This window comes from Bufo bufo, chromosome 2, assembly GCF_905171765.1.
Source record: "Bufo bufo chromosome 2, aBufBuf1.1, whole genome shotgun sequence".
Lineage (NCBI taxonomy): Eukaryota > Metazoa > Chordata > Amphibia > Anura > Bufonidae > Bufo > Bufo bufo.
Window position 1 is genome coordinate 196,778,006 of NC_053390.1, and position 20,417 is coordinate 196,798,422.

At 44.8% G+C, this 20,417-nt stretch overlaps 1 protein-coding gene across 1 annotated transcript in view; it reads right to left on the reverse strand.

Moving 5' to 3' along the window:
• The window catches only part of KREMEN1 (kringle containing transmembrane protein 1), a 185,907-nt gene that overhangs the window by 20,170 nt on the left and 145,320 nt on the right, over nt 1-20,417 (reverse strand). The window contains exon 6 of the mRNA XM_040416012.1: nt 985-1,317. Coding sequence (XP_040271946.1) covers nt 985-1,317 — 333 coding nt within the window. The remainder of the gene's footprint in view (nt 1-984; nt 1,318-20,417) is intronic.

Genomic DNA, 20,417 nt, shown 5'->3' on the forward strand with positions numbered 1-20,417 from the left:
TAATTGACCTTACAATTGAAGAACTCACTCAAAGTGAAAAGAAACTTTACACCTTGGAAGCTATTGAAAATGTCCAACAACAGAAGACCTTAAAAGTCACATACACATTCATCTAGAAGAAAAAGACAGGACTTGTTTCACTCCTGTGCAGTTTGAGCAGCTGTTAAAACATACATGACTAACTGTCTAGTACTTAAAATAATGGCTACAGATGCACATCTGTTCACATCCGATACGGTATAGTTTATGCTTTAACATGCTTATTACTATCCAAAGCTGTATGCCTATTTGCATCACATATTAAATATACAATTCTTTCTCTTAAGTAAAAAGAGCGTGCAAGATAACACCTGTCAAATGTAAAACCATCTCTCCTAGTTTACAAGTTCTGTTTTGACTGTGCCATACACAAAATTAAGAAAAGTTTTTATATATATATATATATATATATATATATCACGTTGTACAGTTCTTATTTTGGAAACTTTCAAACCATAGCACATTGTCCTCTTAATCCCTTAAAGACGGACCATTGTTTGGTACTAGCGATGAGCGAAACGAGCTTCGGTTGCTACATCCAAAGTCGCTTTGTTCAAAACTTCGGAATAATACTGTACGGAGATCCGTCTCCTTAAAGTATTCGAATGTATGGGCTCCGATGAGCCGAAGTTAGTTATTTGCGATGTCGTGCTGTATTTTGTTGAATAACTTCAGTAATTGATTTTCAAAGTGGAAAACCACTTTAAAACCTTAAACCGACTGGTACCTCGGAACGGAAGCCGAGTTTGGTTTCAAGTCACGTGTGACTTCACGAGTAACTGACTTTGGCTGATCGGAGCCCATACATTTTAATACTGTACAGAGACAGATCTCTGTACAGTATTAATCTGAAGTTTTGAACGAAGTGACTTTGGATTTAGCAATCGAAGCTCGCTTCACTCATCACTATTGACGGGCTTGTCATGCATGAATCAGAACTCTTACCTTGGTATACAAGTGCAAATCCTTGGGCCTGATTGATGCGATCCGAGAAAAAATACAAGATGACAAAATCTAATGAGATGTTAAAGCTCTGTGATGGGTGGTTTCTGCCATCAAATCGTACCAAGACCTGCTTTGTATAGCCATCCAAAAGCTCTACCATATCCTGTGAGTCTCTGATGTCAAAGAAGGTAAAGTTAAAACGGATTAAAATGGCTCCTGGAACTTGAATTGTCCAATAACATGCTTTTCCTGATCCATACGAGTCCGGAAAATCTGGGGAGTAGATAACAGCTGCCTCCTTGGTATAATTTCCACCACATGCCCCAATAAGTGCTGCAAAGAGAGGAAAGTATTCACATTATACACAAGTATATAGCCAGTTCTGAAGTTAGGTGGAAGAACTTAATGCCTTATTAATGAGCTATGTTTTTTAATTTGTAAGTTTGAAGTTCACAATTTTCCATTTTGGTCTCTCTACACTAACCTGTACTTGAATACATATTTAGAAAACCACAGTTTAAGGAACAAATATCTACTGCCAGGGTCTTCATGCGGCTCTTCAGCTGTGGAAAAAAGCCCCAACCAAGCTATAAAGTGCACACTGGGCAAATAAATGTTGTACAGTACTTCAATTATTCTGGATTGTAAGGTTTAAATAGGACCTTTCACCATAAAATTTAGTGAAATTTGCAGGCAACATGTTATAGGACAGGAGGAGCTGAGCAGATTGATATACAGTTTTGTGGGAAAAGATTCAGTAAAACTTGGAATTTACATAAATGTTTGTTTTTCTGACTTCAGTTGTACACAGGGGTGGTGTTATGAGTGATTGATAGCATTCCCTATGTAAGTGTGTATGCAGAGATAGCGGTCAGTCACTGATAACTATATGCAACGGGGGTGTTAAGTCAGAAAAAGCAGAGTTACAAATGTATAAATAAATTTTACTGAATCTTTTCCCATAAAAATATATATTAGTCTGCTCAGCTCCTCCTGCTCTATAACATGGTGGCTTCAGATTGCACAGCATTTTGTGGTGAATGCAGCCAAAATACTAATGCTATAAAAAATGTTGTGCAAACTTACTTCCACGCAAATCAGCCTTTTTTTTTTTACTCTATGTGAAATGGAGGTCTAGAGGTGCCGGCTTTGGCTAGATACCATCTTGCCAACTTAATAGACCAAATCAAAGAATGAAGGCTCACCACCTGGTCCACAAAAATAGCTTTTGACTGTAGAGACCTTTTGGAAGAGCTGTTCACATTAAGACCTTGTTAGTAGCCCAGTCTGTAAGCAGGTTTTCATATAAGCTACCATTATCTACTATGCAGTTGGCTATATACATCTGCATACACATTGCGGGGGAAATTTATCATGAGGGTAATATTTGAAGTCAGTTTTCCTGTTTTGGCATTCTTTGCTCCAAATTTGGCACACGTTGTTTTTTAAATTTGCCACATCATTAAACGTAACACTTTTGGCTAGAAATGGTACACCAGTTTTTTAGACCACTCTCCAATCCATGCCAGCGTGTTTTGAACTTTTTGTCATTTCAAATAGGTCCCAGCGATAAATTTGCCACCTACTTTTCAAAACTGGAGTGAGTGGTGTAAAAATGTAAAAGGTCTCCAAATTTTTTTGCAAGTAACCTGAAAAAGCCCACTTCTGGAGTGCAGGGCTTGATAAATTCCACCTTATGTCATCTTCTCTCCTTTTACTAACTTTTATAATGCTGACATATTCTACAGTTCTTTACAGACATTATCATCACTCACTGTCCCCTATGAAGCTCACAATCTAAGGGCTCTTTCACACTTGCGGCAGGACGGATCCGACATGCTGTTCACCATGTCGGATCCGTCCTGCCGCTATTTCGCCATGCCGCCGGACCGCCGCTCCGTCCCCATTGACTATAATGGGGATGGGGGCGGAGCCCCGGCGCAGAACGGCGAAAGCCGCCGGACTAAAAAGTCCTGCATGTCCGACATTTTAGTCCGGCGGCTTTTGCCGTGCACCACCCTGCTGCGCCGGAGCTCCGCCCCCGTCCCCATTATAGTCAATGGGGACGGAGCGGCGGTCCGGCGGCACGGCGAAATAGCGGCAGGACGGATCCGACATGGTGAACAGCATGTCGGATCCGTCCTGCCGCAAGTGTGAAAGAGCCCTAAGTTCCTTATCAGCATGTGCTCTTGGTCAGATTCAAACCCAGGACCCCAGAGCTGCAAGGCACCAGGCACTAACACTGAGCCACCATGCTGCCCATGCTGAGTATCATATACCCAGTTTGTCACTTTGTCATTTCTTGATATTCATTAAAGAGCCTCTGTCAGCATGATGAGGCGTGAGTCCACTAGAAAGTGGAGGTGCCGTACATGTTTTGATCAGGTTTTCTGATACCTATCTCCACCTTTACAATCCACACTGCTTTTAGCTTCAAAACTGCATCCAAAAATGTGATCAAAACCTGGATGTGTATAGGCAGCCTATGAGGAAAGTTTCTCCTGAGATAATTTTCATTATAATGGTCGTTTAAATGCTCTCATTGCACCAAACACTAAAAAAACTAAATTAAGGTGGTTTTAACCCCACATAGGAGAGCTCACACCTCTGCCAAGTACCAGGCAACATGGTGGTGGAACTGCTGCCAAATGGGAATTGCAGTACATCTCATATATGGTGTTTCTGTCTTTCAGTTTTAGCACTGTGGAAAACCACTTCCAATTTCTATCTTCGGTAGATGGCATGAGCATTTCCTCCTCTCCTAGTCCAGCACTATGCTTACAAACCGCTGATATTCCATATATTAGATGGGTCTATCATAACTACAGGAGGAGTTGGGAACTGGCTGTAACATCCCAAATATTAGAGGTAAATTTACTAAACCAATATTTCCAACATGAGCTCATTTATGCTCCCAATCTAGGATAAATGAACGTATTTAGTAGAGGTCTAGAGTGAATAGAATTACTAATAAATAAACTCAGTGGTCTCCAGACTATAACTAATAAACTGAGTGTGGGGTCCTTTGCCTGTCCTGTGCCTGTTGTCTCTGCCCTCCACCATGTCTCAGGGTATGTTGTGATCTTCCACCTTATACTTTAGGTTGAGTCCTTTTGCTTACAGCTTTCTAGTTGGTCTGGTCTATGGGGTCTCATCCACTTTGAGTAACCCATATGGGCAATCTATTATATATATATATTTTTTGTCCATGTTTGCATTTGTGATATATTAGGATCCATGCGTCTCATCCTGCAGCTACGCATCTAGGTGATGATTACAGATTATATTACCTTCTAGGGTATATATTATATATCCCCTTCTTTTCTGTTTTATCACCACATTGCGTATTCTATACATGCCCTACATGTGTTCCATCTTGTGGTGGGTCATAGAGACACTGGCCGGGGGACTGCGGCATCCGGAGTTTTTCTGCTGACTCTCTAAATGAATTTTTTTGTTATCCTTAATATTCTTATTATTATGTATTATCAACTATTATGAAATAAAATATATATTTTTAATATATTGGGCATCCATTTGTTGTTTGTTGAACGACACTTTAGGTTTATATAGTTGGTTTTCTTGTTTGCCCTCGACTATGATCTTATAGATGAGGCCTTTTCCTTGTTCGGTTCTATAATAAACTGAGTGTGCCTTGTTATTCCAGTCGCTGGAATCTCGGACCTGTGCTAAAACTCCCTTATAGCTTCCCTCCCTAGCAAATCTATTCCATCATCTGACGCGTTTCGCTAAATAAGAATTGGCTCTTCAGGGACATGAATTTGTTAGTATCGCAGAGCACTATAAGCAGTGGCAGCGCTTCTGCTTACATATCAAGGCAGTGGCAAAGTATTGACTTTTTGGTGTCCTATTTATGGCGGTAGGCTCCACCTACCAAATCTACCAACCAATGGGCATTGTAGGTGTACCGCCTATAATCTACTCCCACCTGACCTGCCGACCAATCCCGCACTGAGACCCGCAGTCTCAAGGCACTGCCTACTGCAGGTCCGGACTCGCTGCGCTCCACTCCTTGCCGGAAGTGACGTGGTCCGTGGGCGTGCATGTTGCCATGGGGATCTTACTCCGCGTCCCCGGCTGATTCCAAACTCTGCAAGTCTTTGTTTACGATCGCATCGCACCAGTGTATTTTTTAGGCAGAGGAAAAAGAAGAAGGTATTCTAGCAGGCTGAAAGTAACCAGCATTTACTTTGCCACTGCCTTGATATGTAAGCAGAAGCGCTGCCACTGCTTATGGTGCTCTGCGATACTAACAAATTCATGTCCCTGAAGAGCCAATTCTTATTTGGCGAAACGCGTCGGATGGTGGAATAGATTTGCTAGGGAGGGAAGCTATAAGGGAATTTTAGCACAGGTTCGAGGTTTCAGCGACTGGGGGTCGCCCTTATCAGGGCGGGTGCTCCGACTACAGCCATTGAGGGATTCCCTGCCTATAGTCTAGTTGGCATAGGGAAAGCTCGTAGGTTGAGAGAATTCCCCTCATCATTCAATTGTTAGGTCATTCCCCCTCCAGTTAAGGAACTGACAAGGGCCATACATGTGTCAGTATCCCTGTTCTCCCTCTCTAGAAGTGCAGTCACATACTTTATTTAGTGTCTCAATTCATTTTATCAGAATTAAATAAAAGTTATATTTTAACTTTCAATAACAAGGCACACTCAGTTTATTAGTTACAATCTAGGATACAATTGCATACTCAATATTTAACTTAAACTTCTAGTTCATATGTCAATCTCACACTAGCGTTGGAGAGCTCTGGCATTGCCAGAAGCTGCCTGAATGCACGCCGGCTCCATTAATTATAATGGAAAGCGTCGGCGATCTGGCCGCAACCCGGCAAATATGCTGAGAATTGCCTGGACAAATACTGCAGCAAGCATATTTGCCAGGTTGCAGCTGGATTTCTGCTGGTCCTCATTATAGTTAATGGGGCCAATGGGCATTAAGGCAGCTTCTGGCAATGCTGAATCCAGAGAACTCTGGCAGGCTGTTTCCTGCCGGAGCTCTCAAACACTAGTGAAACTTACCTGACTCAGTGCAGGCAGGGTGCTGGATCTCCATAAAGAGACCAGTCCTGTATGGACATTTACTTGAAGTACTCCATGGTATGCAGACTTATTAGCAATGCCCCATGGGAAAAGAATATGCAAACAGGTATCTCCCAAGGAAAGAGAACCATCTCGTACCCAGCCAGCCAGAATCTTACCCTGAACTAATGAGAGGAAACAGCTGTCTATGGATGGATATCTGGCTTGGCTATATTCCCTTGTTAAATCCCAAGGCTTGTTAAAATGTTGGATTTTGACTCATGGTGGCACTAACAAGATGGTTCTCTTCCTTGGGAAATACCTCTTTGCATATGCTCACCCAGTATTCTAATTTAACATAAGCCTAGTTTTAACAGTTATATCAGTCGACCTTTTTGTTATCTACATCTGCTCGTAAATGTCGGCTTTGTTAACTTTGTTTATTCTGTGAAAGTGTTCCTGACAATGCAATTCTTCTGGAAAGTAGTTAAAATTGTGGGTGAAAGCAAATCAAAAAGGGATTAAGCAAACAGAAGACTATCCAGCATTGCTCTGTATCATGTACAGGGCATCGACCTGCAGGGAATGTGTGGGGAGGAAGTGGAGAGAATAAGAGTGGTGGTGTGGCAATGAATGTGGTCGTAGTCCTTACAGTGAGTATTCCCTGCGTCACTTTCCCAGGCCAGGCGTGCAGTGTGTGGAACGGCGCAACCCTTCTTCCCTTTGGGCCACTCTCTGGATTTTGAGATCTCGTGCCTGGTGCTGACTGGGGTACCCTTGATGCAAGACTGGATTGGATATGGAGACCAATGACCAGGCCAGCTTGATTATAGCAAAATAAAATCTCCTTTTCACAGAATAAATGATTGGTGTCAAAGTGCAAATACGAGAAAAAGACACTGTTCTCAAGTATAATCACAGAGTAGACTTTTCCTAATGGCTGTGTGTAGGGGTGGCTATGATGGTGGTCCACCCTGTTTCCACTACCAGGTAGCTAACACTAAGAACTGCCATTTTCTACCCATATACAAAGCCTTTTAAAATGTATAGTGCATAGCATCACATTAAATATTTTAACAGCTTCAACAGTAAATCATAGCATTAACCCTTTACAAGTGAACCAGTGGTTCACTGCACATGTTCACTTAACTGCCCTTGTTTTAGGGTTCAAATCTCTATCTGTATGCCAATTAATACACTGCTCAAAAAAATAAAGGGAACACAAAAATAACACATCCTAGATCTGAATTAATTAAATATTCTTCTGAAATACTTTGTTCTTTACATAGTTGAATGTGCTGACAACAAAATCACACAACAAAAAAAATATGTAAATCAAATTTTTTAACCCATGGAGGTCTGGATTTGGAGTCACCCTCAAAATTAAAGTGGAAAAACACACTACAGGCTGATCCAACTTTGATGTAATGTCCTTAAAACAAGTCAAAATGAGGCTCAGTAGTGTGTGTGGCCTCCACGTGCCTGTATTACCTCCCTGCAACGCCTGTGCATGCTCCTGATGAGGTGGCAGACGGTCTCCTGAGGGATCTCCTCCCAGACCTGGACTAAAACATCTGCCAACTCCTGGACAGTCTGTGGTGCAACGTGACGTTGGTGGATAGAGCAAGACATGATGTCCCAGATGTGCTCAATTGGATTCAGGTCTGGGGAACGGGCGGGCCAGTCCATAGCATCAATGCCTTCGTCTTGCAGGAACTGCTGACACACTCCAGCCACATGAGGTCTAGCATTGTCTTGCATTAGGAGGAACCCAGGGCCAACCGCACCAGCATATGGTCTCACAAGGGGTCTGAGGATCTCATCTCGGTACCTAATGGCAGTCAGGCTACCTCTGGCGAGCACATGGAGGGCTGTGCGGCCCTCCAAAGAAATGCCACCCACACCATTACTGACCCAATGCCAAACCGGTCATGCTGGAGGATGTTGCAGGCAGCAGAACGTTCTCCATGGCGTCTCCAGACTCTGTCACGTCTGTCACATGTGCTCAGTGTGAACCTGCTTTCATCTGTGAAGAGCACAGGGCGCCAGTGGCGAATTTGCCAATCTTGGTGTTTTCTGGCAAATGCCAAACGTCCTGCATGGTGTTGGGCTGTAAGCACAACCCCCACCTGTGGACGTTGGACCCTCATATAACCCTCATGGAGTCTGTTTCTGACCGTTTGAGCAGACACATGCACATTTGTGGCCTGCTGGAGGTCATTTTGCAGGGCTCTGGCAGTGCTCCTCCTGTTCCTCCTTGCACAAAGGCGGAGGTAGCGGTCCTGCTGCTGGGTTGTTGCCCTCCTACGGCCTCCTCCACGTCTCCTGATGTACTGGCCTGTCTCCTGGTAGCGCCTTCATGCTCTGGACACTACGCTGACAGACACAGCAAACCGTCTTGCCACAGCTCGCATTGATGTGCCATCCTGGATAAGCTGCACTACCTGAGCCACTTGTGTGGGTTGTAGACTCCGTCTCATGCTACCACTAGAGTGAAAGCACCGGCAGCATTCAAAAGTGACCAAAACATCAGCCAGGAAGCATAGGAACTGAGAAGTGGTCAGGTCACCACCTGCAGAACCACTCCTTTATTGGGGGTGTCTTGCTAATTGCCTATAATTTCCACCTGTTGTCTATCCCATTTGCACAACAGCATGTGAAATTGATTGTCACTCAGTGTTGCTTCCTAAGTGGACAGTTTGATTTCACAGAAGTGTGATTGACTTGGAGTTACATTGGGTTGTTTAAGTGTTCCCTTTATTTTTTTGAGCAGTGTATATACATGTTTACTTGATTTAATAAGATGAATACAATATATCATCTATTGCAGTGGTGCCCAACCATTTTTCGTCTGAGTGCCGCACTAGACTTGGTATAAATTTTGCGGGTGGGAACCAGGTAGCATTGCCAGAAAGAAATGCAAACGCTGTGAAGGGGCACGTGTGAGCATTACTACTGTGAAGAGGGCACATATCTGGCATAACTACTGTGAGGGGGCACATATCTGGGCATAACTACTGTGAGGGGGTACATATCAGGGCATAACTACTGTGAGGGGGCACATATCAGGGCATAACTACTGTGAGGAGGGCACATATCAGGGCATAACTACTGTGAAGAGGGTACATATCTGGGCATAACTACTGTGAGGGGGCACGTTCGAGCATTACATCTGTGAAGAGGAAGAGGGCACATATCTTGGCATTATTACTGTGAGGGGCACATATCTGGGCATAACTACCGTGAGGGGGCACATATCAGGGTATAACTATTGTGAGGAGGGCACATATCAGGGCATAACTACTGTGAGGGGGCAGGTGTGAGCATTACGTCTGTGAAGAGGGCACATATCTTGGCATTATTACTGTGAGGGGGCACATATCTGGGCATAAAAACTGTGAGGGGGCATGTGTGAGCATTACTACTGTGAAGAGGGCACATATTTTGGCATTATTACTGTGAGGGGGCACATATCTGGGCATAACTACTGTGAGGGGGCATGTGTGAGCATTACTACTGTGAAGAGGGCACATATCTTGGCATTATTACTGTGAGGGGGCATGTGATGTATACATGTGTGTAATGTATATAGTGCAGTATGTGATGATCACACACTGTACTACATACATTACACACATGTATACATCACATACTGTGCTGTCACCTTCTTCTGCAGGTCTACCTTGATGTCTGGTCTTTAGGCTTCAGTCAGATCCTCCACCGCCATGCTTGCGCCGTGTGCCCGACACCACCAGGAGCTGGCCCCTCCTCCTTTCATCTCCCGCCGGCTTCTCCTACAGCAGGACGCTCTATCACTCCAGTGCCCGCCCAATCTTACCAATCAGGGGCGTAGCTAGAAATGACTGGGCCCCACTCAGTGTCATCCACAGATCCCTCCCTCAGTGTCATCCACAGATCCCCCCTCAGTGTCATCCACAGATCCCCCCTCAGTGTCATCCACAGATCCCCCCTCAGTGTCATCCACAGATCCCCACCTCAGTGTCATCCACAGACCCCCCCTCAGTGTCATCCACAGACCCCCCCCTCAGTGTCATCCACAGATCCCCCCTCAGTGTCATCCACAGATCCCCCCCTCAGTGTCATCCACAGATATCCCCCTTCCCTCAGTGTCATCCACAGATATCCCCCTTCCCTCAGTGTCATCCACAGATCCCCCCTCAGTGTCATCCACAGATATCCCCCTTCCCTCAGTGTCATCCACAGATGTCCCCCTTCCATCAGTGTCATCCACAGATCCCCCCCTCAGTGTCATCCACAGATATCCCCCCTCAGTGTCATCCACAGATATCCCCCCTCAGTGTCATCCACAGATACACCCCCCCAGTGTCATCCACAGATACACCCTCCCCCCCTCAGTGTCATCCACAGACCCCCCCCTCAGTGTCATCCACAGATCCCCCCTCAGTGTCATCCACAGATCCCCCCCTCAGTGTCATCCACAGATCCCCCCTCAGTGTCATCCACAGATCCCCCCTCAGTGTCATCCACAGATCCCCCCTCAGTGTCATCCACAGATCCCCCCCTCAGTGTCATCCACAGATATCCCCCCTCAGTGTCATCCACAGATATCCCCCCTCAGTGTCATCCACAGATCCCCCCTCAGTGTCATCCACAGATATCCCCCCTCAGTGTCATCCACAGATGTCCCCCTTCCATCAGTGTCATCCACAGATCCCCCCCTCAGTGTCATCCACAGATATCCCCCCTCAGTGTCATCCACAGATATCCCCCCTCAGTGTCATCCACAGATACACCCCCCCAGTGTCATCCACAGATACACCCTCCCCCCCTCAGTGTCATCCACAGATACACCCCCCCTCAGTGTCATCCACAGATACACCCCCCTCAGTGTCATCCACAGATATCCCCCCCTCAGTGTCATCCACAGATATCCCCCCCTCAGTGTCATCCACAGGAATCCCCCCACCCAGAGCCGCTTCCTAGCTAATTTATTCACTGCACTTGCCTCTGTGAAACTGAAGAGAAGCCCCGTAATCTCGCACAGGCGCACTGGCAGAGGCCAGGAAGACAGTGCATGCGCACTTCGATGCCTCTGCCAGTGCGCCTGTGCGAGATTACGGCGCTTCTCTTCAATTTCACAGAGGCAAGTGAAGTGAATAAATTAGCTAGGAGGCGGCGCTGGGCGGGGAGATTGCATCGCTTTGCTGCCTGTGCCGTTCGCAGGGCGCCCTGCGCTGATAAAGTCCAGTCACTGCGCGGGCCGCATGACACGACTTAAAGCTAAGCTGTAAACCAAAAGATTAGTGATGCCCAACCTACGGCCCGCGGGCTGTAGGTTGGGCATCACTAATCTATTGGTTTACAGCTTAGCTTTATAGTGGATACCTACAGTACAAACATTTTGTAGTACACTATTGTATTTAATAATATAATTACATGTTGACTTTTGGCTTAACCCACAAAGTAACATGAAGCACAGGTATATAATTGCTGTGACACTGCCCTAGGATATATGTACCATAGAGACAGCTAATGCAATCACTATGGAGTTAATAGGTGGTAGGGCTCAGATCTGGCTAGTCCTATACTTTTATATAAGGCTCCCTCTCCCCAAAATCAAAGCTATATAAGAAAAACAAAGGAATCTCAAGAAGGTAATTCTAATACAATATATCAGCAAGGGGTGATTTCCCTGCCCCAAGGTGTAATGACATAGACCAACACCAACTGGGTGCCCTATTTTGACCTCTAATATGGAGCTTCTCTGCTTAATGTACATCACTGACACTACCTGTATGGATATGCCACCAGACTGATATATTTTTCATGCAATATACCCAGAAATATTTTATAAAATGTCCTATAAATCCATGAGACTACTTTCAGCACAACAAATGTCTGGACTCCCATTGCTCTTTTTGGTTGGAAAATGTTTATACAAAAGTTTTATAAAATAACTTGATGTTGAAATGTGTAGAAGAACCTTGAATCAACAACTGCATATCTTAAATAGTTGAATTTATGTGTTTAATACTAAGGCACACATTTAAACGATTATACTGCTTGTGCCAAAGAATATGGATGCAAACACAAAAAGCTTATTGTGTCCAGGCAAACTTTTTAAAAATGCCAAGAATGCAAAACATGAAGAAACTAAGGGTTCTAAATATACTATCTTTGCAGACTTTGAGGTTAAAATTATTTTTTTTTTCTTCCTGGAAAAATTTGAAAGCTACAAACAAAATGAAAGTTTACCAAATGATATTTTATAATATATAGTAGATTACTGATAAAGAAGGACCTCACACCATATAACTGAAGATTAGCGTTTTGAAAAAATTGATTAGACACTTCGAGGTTACTGTGACAGGCAGTTCTGATATGGTATATGGACGTGCACATCATCGTGCAGGCCACCAACAGTCATAACCAATCCCTAGCTAAACCAAAAGAAAAGCATACAGCAGCCTTCAGTAAAGGGGAAAAAAACACTGTACGCTCTGCAGGAGCTGTGTCCCAGTGACTTTAGTGGAACAAAAGAAGGAAATGGAGGCAGTGCCAATAAAGTAGTGAAGAAAAAAAATGTTCTTTTAAGCCATGTTCTGGCAGTGCAAACACATGCTTTTGAATCACTTGTGTTAGTTGTATAATCACTGTGCGTCACTATTATCAGTTCACACTTCACTTATTTGGTCAGTTACGGGTCAAAAACACAGAACAGGTGCAGAACTTTTCATGATACCTTATCTGAGAGTGGGATTCGCTCCTGATTTTGGCTTACCATACAGTAACTGCTGGAATTAACTGAGCAAATAACTGAAGTGTGAATTCAGCCTTACAGGTCAATGTTAGTGTCAGGCATAATTTACTTAACTGTGCAGTTGCCCGAGATTCTAATATAGTGGCAAGGAGCTGTCTCATTTTGCACCGTCTGCTGCATCCACATTGATTGATAGATAACCTATTCTGTTAGCCACTGATTCTAATATGGTGTGAAGAGCTGTCTCATTTCACTGTTTGTGGGGTGTCCACATTGATAAATAACGTATTCTGTTAGCCACTAATTCAAGTAGTGGCCCAATGACAGAGTGAGGAGGATGTCAGCAGTAAGGTTGTGTTGACATCACCGTTTATTGTTCCCTTCTTCTAGTCCATCAGAAGAACAGCCCCCAAAAAACTGATCCTATTTTGAGCATCCCTCTTCACACTGTCAGTATTTGGTCACTAATTGATCAGTATTTGTAAAGCAAAATCAGGAGTGGGTCCAAAACAGAGATGAAATGTCATAGAAATATTTGCATGTTTTCTATGTTTGGACTCGCTCTTGCTTTTGGCTTCCAAATCATGATCAATTCTCAATGCAAAATACTGACTGTGTGATCGAGGCATTATGGATGCTCCAAAGACAGGATCTGTTGTGTTTTTAATTTTTCGGTTCTTCTGATGGATCAGAAGAAGGGTAAAATAAACTGTGATGTCAACAAGGTAAAACAGGGACACTAATGGCCCTAGAGCAGACTGGTGAGGGTGGCAACAGCATGAACAGTCAATATTGTGGCTCAGTCACATAGTGGAGAGGGTGGCAACAGCATGAGGAGTCAACATATTGTCCCAGTCACAGAGTGGGGGGGGGGGGGGGGGGCAACAGCAATGGCAGTAACAGCACCAGATGGTGGCAGTAGGAGAAGATGGCAGCAGAGGCAGCAAGCATGTGGCATCAGGAGGGTGGCAGCATCTGAATAGTGGCAACAGCACGTGGGCAGAAGTATCGGGCCATTTTTCACAATGTCCTGGTGTGGCAGCACACAGCAGTCAGATCATTACTGGCAAAATGATCAAGTCTGATGCATCAGGCACCAGTGTGTGAAAATCCTGGCTTATCCATGCCATCCATATTTAGAAAGGTTAATCTCTCAACATTTTGTGTTGAAAGACGAGTTTTCTTTGGGGTAACAATGCCCCCGCCGTACTAAACACTCACTCTGATGCCACACTACTGGCTGGGCAGGAAAGCTTGTCCAGGTGAAACTGGGCCAGTTGCAGCCAGTAGACCAGGGGATCTTTAATCTGGGGTGACAGGGTGCAGTTCAAGTATGCCACCATCTGCTGGTTCAGGTTCTGCTCCATGTCCTGCTGCTGCTGGCTGGTTTCTTCAGTAGGCGTGTGAAGAAATGTGCTACTGAATAGAGACTTGAGACTCAAGTTTCTGCTGATGGAGCTGGTGTTGCTCCTGCACCACCTCCAACAGTCATTGCAGTGGAGCATGAGCGCAGGGCCCCCAGGTCAGACCTTTGTGAGGATAGGTCATGGGACACATAGGCAGCGACCAACCGACTACATTGGATGTCTCGATAGTAGTTGAGTTTTTAATCCCTCTCAGAAGGTGCAAAAAAGGCCCCCATTTTGGCCCAGTAGCGAGGATCTAACATGGTAGAGAGACAGTAGTCATCCCTCCCGCCAAATGGTGATAATGCGGCTGTCACTACGCAAGCAACTCAGCATACATCTGTCCATTTGCGCAAGGCAATTGGAGGGACTCCTTGCCTCCATCTCCACTGCATACTGCCATGGTCAGCGTCATCTGTGTGGTCTTCCTCATCACCCTCCAACTTCTCACACTCCTCCTTTTCCTCTTCTGTTGCTTGGGTGGATAAACCACCTATTTCCTTATATAATTCCTGGGTGTTTATTTCCTCCTCGTCCTCATCTTCCTCCTCGGCCAGTTCAGCGCCCACAGGGATCAGGTGGCCGTGATATGTAGGCGCCATGTCTCCTGTCCCCTGGCCAGTCAGATTTATCAGCATCTGCTCCAGGTTGTGAAGGAGTGGAATGACATTTTTCATTCCATAGTCCTGGTGACTGACAAATAAAGTGGTCTCCTCAAAGGGCCTGAGCTAATGGCACGTGTCACGCATGAGCTGCCACTGGCTAACGTTGAAGTTACACAGGGGAGTAATCCTGTCCTCCTGCATCATCAAGAAATCCTTTATGGCCTTCCTCTGCTCATATAGTCATGAACTGGCCCACCTTCTGCTGTACGTACATATGCAGGACTGGTACAGCTTTTGTAGAGAAGTAATGACAGCTTAGGACTCTCCACCTTGGCTCGGCACAAGCCATCAGTTCTATGAAATGTGCAGAGTCAACCACATGGGAAAAAGAGAGACTGTAGTACCACCAACTTGGCCAGGAGCACATTCAGTTTCTGCGACGTTGGCACGCATACTGTTGTTTCTTTGCAATCTCCTCTGTGATTGATTGCTGGCAAAATGCGTGATGAGAAGTAGAAGGAGGAGAAGGAGTGTCAGAACCAGTAGATGAATGGAAGGAACGACATCTGGGATGCGGGCCGCTGGGAGATGCAGCGGTTGCTGCATCAGGCTGTACCACTACATTAGCACCACGGTTTTACCAGGCCACTTTATAGTAACGCTCCATGTGTTGACGCAGGACATGGGTGCCAACATTAGCACCCTGGCCGTGCTTCACCTTCTGCCCACAGATCCTGCATACCGTTACACTGACATCATCCAGAGATTGATAAAAAAAATGATGATGACTGCCTGCCGCTGCCTCTATAAGCCGTGCACTGCTAGTTGTTTCCTGACAGGTAGGCTCTTGAGTAGCATACGGTCTACCCCAGGCAAGTTTGACTCTAGATTGCCCACTGCTGTCACCCTGCTGCCTCACGGCCAAGCTCGCACCCTCCAAGCTCGCGAGACACTGCCACTCTGCCGATATTTCATGGTAAAGCTCAGGGCAGTCTTTAATGCAGGGCAAAAGGGGCAGCTGCCCAGTTGCTCCTGGGGGGCCCAAGGCAGCTGCCTCTTGAGCCCCGCTGACCACTGCCCACAAATTCAATGATTACATCATCGCAAATCGGGGGACCAGGAAGTTGTGAAGGCTTTGTACTCACCGCTTCCTGGTCCTCGGCTGTCGGCTGTGCAGGGCTACGCACAGTGTGAGGCGCTCTGTGACATCACGCTGTGCGCAGCCTTCACAGCACAGCCGACAGCAGGAGGAGGCAGATCTCGCTGGAGGAGAGGAGCGGGGGCGTCCAGGAGCAGGAGAGGTAAGTGTTTTTTTAATTTTATATTTATGAGGCTTATATTTAAATTAGAGGGGCAAAGGTTTAAAAGTAATATAAGGAAGTATTACTTTACTGAGAGAGTAGTGGATGCATGGAATAGCCTTCCTGCAGAAGTGGTAGCTGCAAATACAGTGAAGGGGTTTAAGCATGCATGGGATAGGCATAAGGCTATCCTTCATATAAGATAGGGCCAGGGGCTATCCATAGTATTCAGATATATTGGGCAGACTAGATGGGCCAAATGGTTCTTATCTGCCGACACACATTCTATGATGGACACTTCCGGGGCTGGTGAGAGGCACTGGGGGCTGATGGAGAGGCTGCTGGGGGCTGATGAGAAGCTACTGGGGGCTGATGAGAGGCTACTGGGGGATGCTATAAGGCTACTGGGGGCTGCTATGAGGCTACTCGGGGCTGCTATGAGGCTAATGGGGGCTGCTATAAGGCTAATGGGGGCAGTTATGAGGCTACTAGGGGCTGCTATAAGACTACTGGGGGATGCTTTGAGGCTAATGGGGGCTGCTATGAGGCTAATAAGGGCTGCTATGAGGCTAATGGGGGCTCATTTGAGGCTACTGGGGGCTGATGAGAGGCATGGGGCTCTTATCTGAGGTCCGATTGGGGGTCATTCATATTGGGGTCTGAGCTGAGGTCTGATTGGGGGTCTGATCTGAGGTCTTATTGGGGTCTTGTTAACATTGGGGATCTTATTGGGGCTGTTAGCTGAGGTCTGATTAACATTGGGGGTTTGATTGGTGGTCTGACCTGAGGTATAATGAAAAATATTTTTTTCTTATTGTCCCCGCTGTAAAACCTGTGTTTTATGGGCCGGTACGTCTTATAGGGCGAAAAATACGGTACTTGCTTGCTCCTCCTCCCGTGCTCCCCTGTCCTTTGCGTAGTCCACGCGCCTTGACGTCACCCGGAGGCACTGCAATGCTAGGGTGAGCCGAGCCCCGGTCTCATTCCTGAACTGCAGAGCAGTGCCCACTTCTAGCCCTGAGTCCAGCTGCCCAGAACACTGATCCTGAGCCTGCTGGAGTCTTCAGAACTGTAAGCAGTAATTCACTGTAAGCTATAATATATATATATATATATATATATATATATATATATTACTTGTTTTATGTGAGTAAGGGTGCTGGGTGGTTCGAGAAGGGAGGGGTTAGTAGTACAGTACTATCTGCACATTGTAAAAAAATAAATAAAAGTAATCTGCAAAATACTATGTATTTGTGTCAGAAGTTGTGCTTTTTTAATTTTTAGAATAATGATACAGCCATTTTATTTGATACTTTTGTGCTGATTCTTCCCCCCCCCCCTATATTAAGCGACACTATAGTCACCAGAACCACAACAGCTAAACGTAGTAGTTCTGGTGTCTATAGCATGTCTGCAAGCTTTTTAATGTCAACACTGCCTTTTCAGAAAAAAAAAGGCAGTATTTACATCACCGCCACGGAACACCTCTAGTGGCCACTCATCAGACAGCCGCTAGAGGTGCTTCCTAGTCCAGTGTTGCCCAAGTAAATTCTTGCCCAGGGTCCAATCAATATTAAAGAATGCCCTGGTCAAGCTACCACCCAGCCCCCTCTTCACCTGGCTCCCATGTGTGATCAGCTACATCATCATCCACTAGTGTCTGCTTATCGCTTATCACTTATGTCAAGTTTACTAGTCTCATCACCACGTCCCTGACCGCTCGCAACAGCTGCTCCCACTGGACATCGTCACTACTCACATGCCTACCTCTCCTCCAAATCTGGGCTGGCCTGTAGCTGCTAGCTGTCCTCAATAAGCTTGTTCTCACTGACAAGCAGAGCAGATCTGGTGGGATACATTACTTGCCTGACAGAAGGAGTAACAAAGGAAAGAGGCTGGTTCAGGACAGGTGAGGGCACACAGCTTGTTCTTGGGCCATGCCAACTAAGTGTGGTGTTAGAGGAACCCACCGACTCTTGGTTGTGTGTGTCTGATGTAAGGTGAGATGATGATGGAATACCGAGTCAACTATTCCAGGACAGGATTGGTCATCAAAACACGACCGCTGGATGACAGTGGCAGCTCTGGCCTGTTTCTGTTGCAGCAGCTACGATCCCGCCTTCTTCTGCTACTACTTGTGCCAGATACAGCAACATTTTTGCCATTGTCAGGTTCCTTTGGAGGGCCCTGGCAACTGTCTGTTGGACATACTGTACAGTAACACTAACTGTATATGTAAAATAAGTTATTCAATGTCTATGTGGACACCCCAATAACAGTAGATAGTTTTTCTATTAATCACTGTGGACACCATTCAATTAGATAGCTCTGTACCATACATTGCGATTGATTCAAACTGCACTGTATCCTAGATATCCCTTCAGCTTACAGTCCCTGCACTATCCCTGCACTGTCCCTTTGACACTGGCAATTCAGTATTCTTTTTCTACAGATCATCAGCACTACTATCGTTAGCGCAACATCGCTTCCACGTCTCTCCTTATGCTCAGCTCAGAGTGAAATGGCGGAGACCGTGCGGGATGAGGCTTTTAAAGGGCTGTAACATCACAGGGGATGGCTATCTGTGGATTGGCTAGCCTTCTTAATTTCACTTTGTAACATGTGTAGCCACCATTTTAAAAGAAAAAAGGTTTGTTACCACGATGTGCGGATTGGCTGACTGCATGGCATTATGGGTGATCTTGCATTTCCGGGCTTCTTTCTTTCACTCTGTAACATGTGTAGCCGCCATGTTAGGAGAAAAACTGTTTGTTACCATGAATCGCGAGGAAATTCAAAATTGTTCCTAAGCTTCAGATCGAATTCCACTCCGGATGCTTTGATTCATTTTACACTACATACTGTATAACTTTTGCCCAGTAGGAACCGGTAGGAACCGGGCAACAAATGTTCAGTTATCCTGCAGCACCACCACAGGGGAAATTAGTCATTACAATGTACAAATTAAAAACAATAGTTGTCTGTGTAAAGCATGGATGTGCTAAATCGCCGGGACACAGAGGCACTTTATGTAGCCACTCTCCACTCTCATTATTAAGGTTCCAAATGATGGTCTCTTTTTACTCAAGATGTCCTAATATTATATATGATTATGGGTTTTTTAAAACAGACAACCCTTTTAAGCAATGTAATGAGGAGTAAACTGCATTTCCTTAAGGTAATGTTAGTGTTTGAAAACAGAGGCAATCAAATAACTTGAAGGCTGCTGGAAATTTTTAGATTGCCCTGAAATCCTGTCTATGGTCTGTCAATGGATTGCAGATATGGTTTGATGTAAAATCTACGTCAACGTGCCCAACACTTTTTTTCTCCCTGAAATGTGCAATCAATTAGAAAATAATATTTCCCCACACATATTAGATAGTTGACTTCTTCCATTGAAATCTGTGGGTTTGGCTAACATTTATCTAATCAGTTTTAGCCTTTTAGATATTTGCTAACTACTTCGCATTTTGAAATATCCTAAACATCTTCCTTGTGTTTGGTTTTACACATTCTTAAGTTGAGATATTCACTGGTGACTTTAACCCCTTCCGGACCTCTGCTAATCATGTACGGCGGAAGTCCGGTCTTTAAAGATGGCACCCACTTGAGAATACAGAGGGTACCATAACCACCAAGTTTCTGAGGTCTGGGGCTAATGTCTATGATTGGCGGTAATGGTGATCGCAGCCATTTAACCTCTCAGGTGCTGTGGTCAAATGTGATCACAGCATCTGAGAGTGCTAAAACCAAGAGCCGTGCGCTTCCCGGATCATATTCTCCTGGCTTTGATCAGGCAAGGCCACTCTTAGTAGTAATAGGCCTGAGCCTGTACAAGGCTCCCAGACCTAATAGTATATTCCAATGATGGTATGCAGGTGATAGCACAGCATTGGACTATACTTAATCCTGTATTCTGTAATGCATAGATGCATTACAGAATACAGGTTGCAATCTAATCATTGCATCTTATGTTATAGTCATCTATGGTGTCTATAAAAAAAATATAAAAAAGTAAAAAAAAATTAAACTATAACAATTCAAATCACTCCCCTTTCCCTAAAATAAAAAAAATAAATGGCAGATTCGCCCAAAAAAAATAGATTAAAATTGATCAAAGTCATACACACTCCAAAATGGTATCAATAAAACTACAGATCGTCCTGCAAAAAATAAGCCCTCATATAGCTCCATAGACATAACTATAAAAAAAGGTTGTGGGTCACAGTATATGGCGATGAAAAGAAAAAAAAAAAGTTTTTTTCAGTATTAAAACACAAGAAAAACTATATAAATGTGGCATCATTGTTGCATTCATGCAGAGAATG